General features: G+C 37.4%; 1 protein-coding gene across 3 annotated transcripts in view; it reads left to right on the top strand.

The window, feature by feature from the left end:
- The first annotated feature begins 4,792 nt into the window (after positions 1-4,792).
- celf3a (cugbp, Elav-like family member 3a) overlaps positions 4,793-12,686 on the top strand; it is a 42,036-nt gene continuing 34,142 nt past the window's right edge. For all 3 annotated transcript variants that reach the window (XM_042506159.1, XM_042506157.1, XM_042506158.1), the window contains exons 1-2: positions 4,793-5,054; positions 6,474-6,626. In XM_042506159.1, the coding sequence (XP_042362093.1) occupies positions 6,482-6,626 (145 nt within the window). In that variant the 5' untranslated portion in view covers positions 4,793-5,054; positions 6,474-6,481. The remainder of the gene's footprint in view (positions 5,055-6,473; positions 6,627-12,686) is intronic.

Raw genomic sequence — 12,686 nt, 5'->3', positions numbered from 1 at the left:
AAATGTTTGACTAGTTTCTTTTTCTTTCTTTTTGATGTGTTTAGGAGGAGAAAGGAGAGCAGGAAGGACGGACTAACAGGCCCATGTAAGTGAGTACATTCTGGATTATTATATACTTTTTAATGCACAATGGCTTCACATTGCTGTCAGCAAACCCGGGTATTCATACACACACAATTGGTGAATAAAAATCTATTAAATGCACATGTCTGTGAAATAAAGACTTATTGTTCAAAGTGAATCGAGGTTGTGTTGTGTGTTTATTTACGATATCTCACGTTGATCAGATCAATGCGCATCCGCTGCTTTATGTCCTATTGGAACCACTTATCTCCAAATTTCAGCTTTGCACTGAGCCAAGACAAACTGTCAGAAAAAAATGCTACTTTATAACTGCTCCAGTTGACTACATGTCAAAGAGAAATATTTTATTCTTTACTTCTCTACATTTATTTAAAGCTCCCCAGTTGGATTGTAATATTAATAATTTTGTTTTTATTAGTTTATGATCACCTGATAATAAGGATTTCAGTGATTTTTATTTTTATTTTACCTTGGAATGGACTATTTATAAAGGTTACAGCAACCTAAAAAAAAGGGAAAAAAAACTTTATGGGAAAAAAGGTCCCAAGTCAGATATTGACATAGACAAAAAATTCAGAAGTTCAACCAATTCATTCAGCCATTTTAATTTAGTTATAATGCTAATTACTAAATAAAATAAAATAAAATAAAAATTGCAAACAAAAGCATGGGATCCTTAGTTGTTAGTCAGTCGTCCCCCACCACTACAGCTCCCCTGTGTGTATACCAAATATACTTTGCAGGATCATGAGATTATTTATAGAATTCAGTAACCCTACATTGCTTTCAAAATAAAAATACCATTTTTGAGATTTACCCTCACAGAGTGACAAGCCTTACTTTAAATAGTCGTAATGTCTATATAAATCAAAATAGAAACAGCAGACATCATTTGTGTTTGCAGCTTGTCACCAGATGTCGTTGTTGGTTTCACTCTGGAATAAAATAAAAATAATTTAAAAAAAGACATCCATTGTGAAAGTGGCACAAATCACGTTTTCTAAGCGCACTTACGTATAATAATTATTTTTGGTTAAAGTCAGATGAGCTGCTGGCTGCACTGTGGGCTTACAGTGAAGGGCGGAAGGCGGATAGGATTTAGTGACTGATGGCAGATGGCAGTCTTAACGTTAGAGACAAGCCGAGGAGATATTCAGCTGTGGGGAAACTCGGGAATTAACGGTTCAGTCTGTGGTGTTTTTAGATAAACAGCGAAATGTTGGTGAAGCCGAGCAGGAGCAGGTCGTGACTCGTTTGAAGTGTCGCCGTGTGCGCAGGTCGGGTGTGTGCAGCCCCCTGTGTGTGTCATGTGGGCTCATTGTTTACATGCTGTCGAGATCTCACAGAGGGCGTGTGCGCGTGTGCATGTGTCCACCCAAATTACGGTCCCTGCATTTTCGAGCACACTTATTGAAATAATGTGTTTTTTTTTTCTCCACTGACTGAGAGGGAATGTAGTAGCCATGACAGTGTGTCACGAGTTGAGTGGACCCATTTCAGCACCACGGACAGCTCCACGGCGAGAACAAAAGGCGGATTTGCGTCGCTTGATGTCAGGGACCGTCTGCTTTTTCATCGTGCACACGAAAAACGAAAAATAGGATAAATCTCAGAAAATAAACCTCGTCCTCTTAAAACTGTTATGAGAGTAATATATCATTATTAAAAACTTAACATAGATACCATACGATTAACCAGCCACACATGTGATACAAAGTGTGATGGTTATGCCTTTATTTATTTATTTATTTTTATTGTTTTTTTATTACAATGTTAAACATTTTAAGAATAGGAGAGATGCAGGGGGAATCTAGAAAATCCTCAAGGGGCTGGACAAGTGGAGTTCCCTGCTAAACTTTTAATCAGTACATACAATCCCTCAAAGTGGCCCAAACAATTAATATCCAGTGAATGAATGCAATCAGTAATGCAACTATTTATTTGAGATATTTTTTGTGTTGCAACATTATGGTGCTGCAATTATGCATCATAATGCATGTTACAGTCACACAACCAGGTAGAAATTGGGAAAATTTACAGCATAATTCTTCCCTATTTACTGTTCGATATTTTGTACTTACAGTGTACAAGTACTTTATGTACCAGTAGATATAAGGGAACCAGATGTGGAGTTAGGAAATAAAGGCGTTACTATTAGGGAACTGTACTGGTATATTATGCAAGATTTTCATAAACAGAAAAATAACTGTTTCAAATCATCACCTGCTATTAGTTTATGCTGTCAAACAGCCCTATTTTTGTTCTCTATCTTTTGGCACCTAATAACATTACCTAACATACAGTATGTTTTGCACTCAAAGTGCCTTTCAGCTTGATTTAAGTGTGTAGGTTTGTAATAATCCTGTAAAGGTCTAGCAGTGGCTCTGTTATCTGGTAATTGAACTTTAGAAACTGGTTGGACTTTAATGGCTCCATTTTAAATGGTGTCCTTCTGTGTGGATGTGGATGTTCTCTCCTCTGCCTGTGCAGTTTTCTTGGTGTCCAGACGTGTAGATTAGGTGAATTGGTGACTATTAATTGCCTTTAGGTGTGGATTTGCTTGCAAATGGTTGCCTGGACATAGACTGCACAGGATCAGTGGGTACAGAGAAAGGATGGGTTTGTGTGCATTGGAGAATAGATCTATAGTATTGAAGGGGTGCCCTGTTGATGTTTTTGTGTTATTGTTGTTGTTGCTATTATATATTTATTTGACGATTGCAGTATGGCACACAATTAATTTCCAAAATGACTCTATCTATCTATCTATCTATCTATAAATTTCATATCAGAGGAAATTGTGTTTAAAGTTATGAAAAACACCCATTTGGAGTCAGTTGCGTTAAACTCATTGGAGCCTCATATATTTTCTCTCTCTGGTGCGATTGTATTTTCATCATCATTCTTCTCAAATGTATTATTATTAAAAACTTTGATTACATTTTTTAATTAGCCTCCAAGAAAGTGATACAAAGTACAATCATGTAATAAGGAAGAGAAGTGGGAGAAACAAGATGATTTTAAAGTTATTGTTCCAGTAAGACCATTTGTCTTAAATATTGGGGTATGAAAAGAAAAACAATGCATAATCATCAAGTCTGATTTTGATACGCAGTTAGTCATTTGAGTCATTCTTTTAAATTACCGGCACCAGCTTCTCAGGTGTAAATAAATATCTGCTAGTTTCTTCGTAGAATATATACAACTTTTGGACCACTGGCTGAAAAAAACAAATAATTATTACCAGCTTGGGCTTTGTGAAATTTAATTGGTAATTTACTTTAGTTTGTGACATTTTATGCAATAAATCAAATAATCTAAAAATAGTTGTTGCCATAATGTAAAAAATCATTAGTAGCAGGCCTAATTATAAGTGTTTTGGGTGCTGCCACTAGCCAGGACTGTAATGCATATGACAGTTATGCAACAGGGTAGCATCTGGGAAAACAACATAATATGAAAGTTATGAAACAAATTACCACCAACAATGCACAGCAGAATTTACTATCAATTTACAGTGTCATTTTTAGTGTACCAGTACATTATGTACCCACAACGAACAAGATGCAGAGTTAGGGAGTGACTTTAAAGGTGTGCTATCCAGAGTTTGTGGAGGTGTTTATTTCTCTTCCCTCTGCCTGTATTTTCTTTTTCAAGTAAAATACAAGAATTTCTGTAATTTTATAATATATAATGCTGCATTAATTGATGTGAGCCAGGACACTCCTGCAACATGGTCATATTTTTTTCTGTCTTTCTTTATTTTTCCAGACACATATTCTCCTATTGAATAATATAGATATTTCAAAGGTTGGGTGGGATATGGGGAGAGGGTCGTCACCATTTATTTTACTTTGTTTCATTTTTTTTCTTTTGCTGTAATGTTGTGTGTCATGCATATCCTTGCTTGCAGATTTTCTTATAATTCAAAATTTTTAACAGCACAAATCAAATCACACATAAAGTAATCCCCAAAAAACACCAGACAAAGGAGAGACAAAAAATAAAATAAAATAAACAAGGATTGAATAACACCAAAAGACAAAACAAGAACAAAGCACCAGTGAATGATAAACTCAGGCAAATAAGGACTGAAGTATTGACATGACTTGAGAATTAAAAAATAAATAAATAAATAAAATATAGGAAAGTAAAAAGCTAGTTTTTAAAGGATTAGCGGCCCTACAAGGTCATTCGCTTTGCATATTGGGGAATCAATAAATACAGAAACTGAAAAATCAGAAAAGTCTGCTAGGGGAAAAGATACACACAAAAAGCCTATACACGTTAGCATACTTAAAAGCTTACCTTAATGTGTGAAGCTTCGATTAATAAGCTCTAAACACTAAGGTATCACATTTTGCAGCCATGACTGTGTTGTACTTACTGTCTTTTCACTCTCTGCTCCTGCCTCTCCGGCTGTCACAGGGCTGGTAGTTTAGCGACGGTCCCTGGCGGCAGACATCACGGCTCGTGCAGCCCAGGGGAGGAGGGATGGAGCTGAGATGGACAGGGAGGGAGACACCGGCTTACGACGTCAAAGGAGTACAGACACACACACACAGAGGGAGAGGACAGCCAACCAGACTGCCAATTCCCTACGGTCTGCTGAAGGAAATTCATCTATCACTACTCTCTGCACTCAGCAGCACCAGAGACAGAGATTTGTTTATTTTTTATATCAGATTTATTTGAAAGGAGAAAAAAAAAATCACGGGGCATCTGTCAGGAAAAATAACAACAACAAGCAGATCAAGAAAAAAACACGCTCATGCCGAAAAAAGGACCGTCGCTGGATGTTAGTTGTGTTGTTATAGGGGGGGTGCAGGCCTAACTTGTTACAGGATTCAAAGACGCTCTTACAGACAAATGAACTGAATAATTGACATCCAATAACTAAATAACAGCGGGGGGAAGAAGAAAAGGCATCCACCGATCTCGCCGATTCTTTGACACGAACAGCACCACAGGTATGGTTTGTTTTATATTTTTTTTTTATTTTTAAACTCTTTGCTGTTTTTGGTGAAATGTGTGAAATCATGTGCGGGTCATTGTTGTTGTCACCCATGTCTTGACAAAGAGAGCGCGGGTCTCCAGCTGTGTTGACACTGTCATGTTTCTGTAGGGGCTTCAATGTACACGGCCTAGACCGAATATCAGAGCGAGGAAAGAGGATTGTGTGTGTACTATTATTTACTACAATACCACATGTGTTTTTAGAGTCATTTTTATGTCAGCTCTGTAGCTACAAATCATCATTACTGACGCCTAATGTGCACGCACTGCAAATATTATAAAAGTTAGCAAATAATAATTGAATCTTCTTCAATTGATATGTTTTTATTTGGTATTTTATGCAGTTAAAATGCAACACGGTGGCTCTAGATGGTGGAAATATATAAAATAATATGTATAATTGCATATAATTCCATGTAAAATACAATTGAATCACTATTACTGTAGAATTTATAGTACTTAGGGACTGTTCTCTATTTGTCAGGGCAGGGGTAGACAGGGGTGTGACTTTGCTTTTTTTATTTATTTTATTTTTTTTACCTGAGGGGGGGGGGGGGGGGGGGGGGGGGGGGTGCAGTGCATGGCCCTGCCTACACAATGTAATAATTGTTGGATTTCCTCTTGTCGTGCATACTGCTTAATTACTGCAGACAGTTTATTTTTGCAAATTTTGAAGTGATTTTGAGGAAATATCACAATTTAAAGCTCACGTTTGGATGTTTTTGGTTTTGTTTTTTTTCTCTGACGTAAGCGTTCGTCACACATAATGTGTTCAAGGACTTTCTGAACTTTGAAAATGCAATGATCATTTCTATTTTTACATTTTCTGACAATGATGAATGGTATAATTTTGGTATTTTTTAAAGAAAAAATACAGCCATTCAAAGCTCTATGCCTCTCCCCTAAGCAAAAATTTAAAAAATATTAGTCCCTCCTCAGTGCTTAAAATATATTTGATAGGCATCCCTCTTTTTGCACTTCGCCTTCCCCTCTCATAAATAATGAACAGTCCCTTACAGCTTTACTATAAGTGTGATAGTGAACGGTGAGTGTATAGTGGCCCAATGATACTTAGTAAGAGTTTAACTCATTAATATGTAAATATCATATTCTAATTGTATGTGTTCATTGTGACATCTCTATTCAAAACTCCTAAAAATCTACTATCAGATTAGTCTCCAAGGAAACGGTTATTTCAGCCCCTCACTCCCACCAAACGCTCCCATCTGCATCTCCATCCCCGGCCTCCTGTTTGCACCTCCTGTGCAGTGTGAATTTAAGCCCGCAGGCTCCTGTCTGCTCCTCCTGATCGCCTCCTCCACTCACTCTGTGTGTGTGTGTGTGTGTGTGTGTGTGTTATTATTCCTCCCCAGACTTCTCAATGAAGGAGCCTGACGCAATCAAGCTCTTCATCGGGCAGATACCCCGAAACCTGGAGGAGAAGGACCTGAAGCCCATCTTTGAGCAGTTTGGCAAGATCTACGAGTTGACGGTGATAAAGGACAAATACACGGGGATGCACAAAGGTGAGGGAGAAACGGCCAAGAACTCCTGCTTGATAAGATTTTGTCTCAGGGAACTCATCTGGGGGAAAAAAATGTTTATTTAGTGTTCATTATGTGGGGAATTATTGCAAAGGAAGGCCTGTTATTAAAATATTACTCTTATATGTCCTCCAGTTAGGATTTAATGCTCAGTAAATATCAGAGAGGTTAGACTATTCCTCATTTAGCTGTTGTCCCTCTGGAGACTTTCAGGGCCCCTGTGAGGCCAAAACCTGATATTAAGCACCATCGATCTGAAAAAACAAACCTGATTCACAGTTAGTGAAATGTTTGTATACTCAGGTTTCACGGTCTGACTAAAATCTTTAATATTTTATCCATGGACTGACTGAAATATAAATCAGTCTTGACATAACATTATTAAAATGACGTAATGATTGACACTAAATACTTTCAAGTCAAATCAACATAATACCAACTACCTCACTAACAATGGATTTTTAAGTCAAGGTAAACCATTTATTCAAATTGTATAAGAAATTTCCTTTGTGTGCTTTACATATGACCACATACACTCAAAAAACAAATTATTCAGCTAAAGATTTACGTAATGGTTTGCATCAATCTTTTTGAGTTATGATGATGACTTCTTATGAAATTAAGTCCAGCGAGTGCACTACATGGAGTTAGGGGAGTTAGCTTCTCTTGTACTATCAAATGCATTTTTAAGTCGCACTTACTTAATAAATGAAAGCAAAACACAAGTTTTTATGTGAGAAAGTAAGGAATTAAGTGTAGTAGTTGTTTGGCCTGCAGGTCCCTAACACAGTCCTCACTGTCTGAATGTGTCCAGGCATTTTAAATGCAGGGGAGGGGATTTTAAATCCTGAACTGAAAGTAAAAAAGTTAAATTATCAAGCCAAGTTTCATTACCTTACTATAACTTACAATTTGTTTTAAATCAATTAACATGTAAATTTGAGTTAAAATCTCACACAATATTAAGTTGATGTAATTATCATCATTGTTATGTCAACACAAGTCATCAAAATTCTTTTTTTGCAACTTGCAGGGTTTATCTAAGATCAATAAACTAGAATTTTTATCCTGCAACTGAGCATTTAATTAGGTAGTGGTGACAGGTCCCTTGAATTACCTCTTAGAGTGAGAGTACAGCATTGTGTTGTCACACTGTCATACTTTGCCATCTCTGGCCTGCTCATCAAGAAAATTGAAAGTTCAATGTCCTGACTGAGGACAAGAGGAGGAGACACAGGTTTTTTGCCAACAACTCTTAGATGAACAGCTGGTACACTCTTAAGGCCCAGACACACCAACCCACATCAAAGAATAGTGGAGACAAAGGCCGATTGTTGTATCACTTACATCTGCTGTGTCTCGAACAAAAAGTTGCACTTGAACACCCTGCAAAGAGTACAGCCAACAGCCAAGCAGAGCATACTTTAATAACTCTTTACACTAGCATGCGGCAGTTGTCTTGCTGACTCATTTTTTACATAACATAACATAATTTAAAAAATGAAATTTCAATTTGTTCTTGATCCTGCTACATCTTTGGAGATGAGGGATGAGTTGATTAAAAATCACCAGCTACTATGAAATTTCCATCCGGTTGCTTATGCTGCTGCTGATGGCATCATACATTCCTGCAGTGCATTTTTTGAATTTGCATCAGAGTCTTGTGTCCTGTCAGCTCTGAACAAGGTCCGCCCTTCCAGTGCAATAGCTTATCTGGGATTTTGGGGGTTAACCATGTCTCTGCAAAGGTGTGTGCAGAGCAGTCTCTGATATCTCGTTGCTGAGTGAGCCTCAATCACATCTCATCCACTCCCACGACCGGACTTTAGCCAGAAGAAGGCTTGGTAGAGGAACAGCTCTCAGTCCAAGTTGGGTCAGCCTTGCCCTGATGCTGACTCTCCTCCCTCTTTTCGTGCGGCACTTTCGGTTTCGTTTCTTCCCTCCGGTCTGACTGGCCAATTGGCATATACCGTTGTTGAAGATCCTCCTGCGGTCTGTTGCATTCAGTCCAAAACCCACACAACTTTTCCTGATGTTGAGAAGTTGTGAGAGCACTGCTGCTAGGCAACGGTCACATGGATGCTACTAACAGGATCTAGAAGCCACCAAGGCCAACAAAATAACAAGTTAGCAAGTGGGTCACATGTTGCAGGAAATGTAAAGGCATAATAACAGAGGAAAAAGAAGGGGACATTTGGAATATCAACAGCTCCTTAGACAAACACTTACAAAACAGCATTCGTGGCCTCAGCCATTTCTTAAAACATCCACAAAAAAAGCTCAGACTTTTGGCACCAGTATGCCCTTATTGGCTTTTTCAGGTGATTGAGCATGTTGTATTAGCACCGAAGACGGCAAAGCCCGTCAGGGAATGAAATCACACTGATTGACAGTTCAGCTCCACGCACAAGAAAAGAAATGGAAGTAGGAAAGTCAAGAGATCAAAACAAACTTGTTATATTAGATAAGATTGTTTTTCTGAGCTCTTTAGAAGAAACGTTTCCTGATGGTTTATGTTTTTTTTCACTGACACACAGTCAATATTTGATCTTTGAACAACAGGGTTGCGTTGTTATTGTGCATCCTAAATCCGTCCTGTTGCATGTCCATTTTACTTTTGAATGACAAATACTGACTACCGCCTCCTGCAGGCATGGAGGTACACAGCCATAGAACTTAGCTGCTAGTCGGTCGTTGGCTTTAGTCTTTGCAGTGTGTGCAAGTGAAGCTTTTGGCTAACAAGGGCAGACTACTGCCAACGTTGCAAGACACACTGCAAAAACCAGGGGGACAGAAGCTTACTGATGACCCGACTTTGACCAACGGCTGACCTTCAGGGCCCTTAAACTCACATTGGGGAGCTAACTAACTACAACATCAATTGAAATTTGTAGAAACATTGTTGACCATAGTGTTAAGCACAACTAAAACACGTGAAATAAGGATTATGTTTCCCTTCACACAAACCTCTGACAGTAATTGAAACCTTTAAGAACAAATAAGTCGTCTCGGGCTGTTGAATTTAAAAAAAATGTTGCTCAGCACTCTATTTTTATAAATTGTCAGAACCACAAAGGTGGTCGTCTAAAATCAGTCTCACAAAAAGTATTTTGTCAGTTTATAATTGACCTCACGCGGAGACATCATTGTCACCCACTACTACTGCACGTCGCTCACTGAAACAAGCTTCTCATATTTAGGAAGTAAAGTCTCAACACATTCAAAATCCTGCTCGACAGATGGACTAAAGCTGGTTCAGAGTGATCTAAGCTAAACAACGATCCTTACTGTCATTTCTAATGCAAATCTGAGCGCAGAAAAACAAAGGCTTTTATAAATCCACATAAACCATCAGCCATTTGGGAGACGTATAGGCCAGGTGGTATCAGTCCTCTAACACCTATAACACCTATTCTGCATACATTTACATATTCATGATTTGTGGGAGCCCTAAAGGTTAATGAAGGCCTTTCTCTATTATGTGGGACTGCATACATTTGGCCTTAGCAGCATGATATTAAATACTCATTCAGCCTGCTTGTGTCTGAATAGTCTCCAGGTATTATGATTTAATAATCCCATAGATCTTCAGTGCCACAGGAGAACTGTTTAACAAAATGACAGTTGTTTATTGTTTTTATTTTTTCGTCTTTGTTTCATGCAGCTTTAAATACATATTAATAATGATGGCCTGATTAAAGGCGGTAGGCATTTTTAGAAATTTAATGCTGACCCAGAACTGTTGCTAAGATAAAAACCAAAGCACATATATCAAATGGCATATTAATAATAGGACAATAAACTCCAGCAGCATGTTTCTGCCGCAGGTATTCAGGGCAAATGGCCAATTGAGATTTAGTTACAATAACATCTAGACATTATATTTAGAATATGAATCTGACATTAAAAATACATGGATTTATTGTCCTCTAGTCTTCTAGGAAACAAAATCGATTCTTGGATGTATCTTGATTCCCTCTTGAAATATTATGTCTCAATGGAGAAATAATTAATATTTAGAAATTTAACATGAAAATCTTGACATTATGATTGCACGCAACTTTTTTGTAAGACCAGGCTGTACATTCAGCATTGCTAAACCAACTAAATGGTAAAGTATAACAGACAAAAACAATGGATATGCAAAGAGAACCACATATAGTGCTGGTCTTTGAAGCCAATTTTACATAGTGGTCAAACAGTCGAATTACAACCTCCGGGTCCAACACATGATGCTGTGGGGGACATAAATACTTTCCATAGACTTACATTGTGAAAAAGAGTCTCTAAATCACTACAGATATATAACATTTACAGTTTCACATTTACAACTCAAACGAGTTACATCATTTTTTTCTCCCACGAAATGACTTGTTTCACTGTTGGGATTTGATCCATTTGGTCCAATAACATCTCCAAAATCTAGACAAGATTCACAACTAAATCAGTTTTTTCCTCAGTTTAGTTAACGGAGCACTAAACCACAGGTTGGTCTGCATGGACTTCAGCCGCTCGGCTGTTATTCTCAAGCGCCCCTGCTCTGGGCCCCAGACTGGAGAAGATCTGGGTAATTTCATGTGGCAGAAATCAAGCTTTTTTTTGGCTTCATGCTCCAATGAACAACTTTCATAGGAGGCCTGCCTCCAATGCTGTATCCATTTCTCTTTATACATCCATGGTTCAGTGGTCTATGAGGCCAAAAAAGTATGAATTCTCGGGTATAAAACGATCTGGATCATCCACATCCATGGGCCACAGAGCAGGAACACCATAGACTTCCACTGTTGGAGCTGGATGTGTAATTCCACAGTTTGGCTATCATGTCAAATTGGCTTCAAATCCTGGCGCCATTTTTGTGGACTTGATGTAAACGTGTCGTGTTTACGTTCCAAGCTAGGCAACTAAATAAGTGCAGCTTTTATTTTATCAAGTGATTCAGAGCATGCCGAAGTCCGTGTTGGTATACTACAGTGAAAAGCGCTCATAGTGGTCATGATTACAGCAATCAATCATTTATATGGATCAAAAACTAAAGAACAGAATTTCATACAAAAACTGTTTAAACAGTTTGCTTATATTGATCAAGTCTTGCACTCATACCGTTCGTTTGGGGTCTGTTTTTATATATGATAACCTGGAAAAGCAAATTTTTAACTTTTTTGTTTTTACTTCCATGATACTTTGCCTTGCGGTAACCAGTCTGCCTTCAGTTGGCTACCTGAAGCTGGTTCTGCATCAAAGTTGAAATCATGGCTGGAAAAAGAAAGTAATTTATTCAAAACAAAAAGTCTTTTCGGAGCTTCTGGTTGCCAAAAACAAGTCAAGATGCAGCAGTGAAATGTGGTGTTCTTCAGGCTACCTTGTGTAATCAAATGGTTTTCAGTAAAGGCAAAAAATGGCACACACACTGCAGGGCTCCAGTTATCACTTATTTAATGCACCAAAGTGACGTTTTGAGCTAGACAGCTCTTCATCAGACTAGATTTACACTGCTCATAATTCTTTGCAATGCTGGGAAAAGCGATGGCAAATGTAACTTTCCAGTTGAAACATGTCTGCCATTTCTTACTGCTGTTTATTAATAAAGATAATAGTAGTATTTTCTTCTGTTTATTTAAATTCTTTGGCACCTGAGTAAATAGGTTTGATTTCTTTTAAAAACACAGAGATAAAGGCAAGGAGCAACAAATCATTCCCAAAAAATTAGCAAAAAGAACAACAAAACAACAAGAAAATTACCTAAAAACTAATTTATTTGATGTATTTTACAGTATTTTTTCTTTAACATAAATTTATAATAATACTATTTTAAATAAATAATGAAATATAATTTAAAATTATTGATTAATAATATAAATTAACACTAAATTAATATATTTATAAATATCAATTTCTGGACATTTTCCCCAATTTTGGGGGGATAATTTTGTAATTATCCTCTCCTTTTTTTTAAACTAAATTTTAGGAAAGTTTTTGTCACCTTATACAAATTTCTTGTAATCTGTGAGACATTTTTTGCTAAATTGGTAATTGCCTTTTTCC

Source organism: Plectropomus leopardus, chromosome 18 (assembly GCF_008729295.1).
Source record: "Plectropomus leopardus isolate mb chromosome 18, YSFRI_Pleo_2.0, whole genome shotgun sequence".
In the NCBI taxonomy this organism is placed as follows: Eukaryota; Metazoa; Chordata; class Actinopteri; order Perciformes; family Serranidae; genus Plectropomus; species Plectropomus leopardus.
This window is presented reverse-complemented; position numbering and strand designations above follow the sequence as displayed.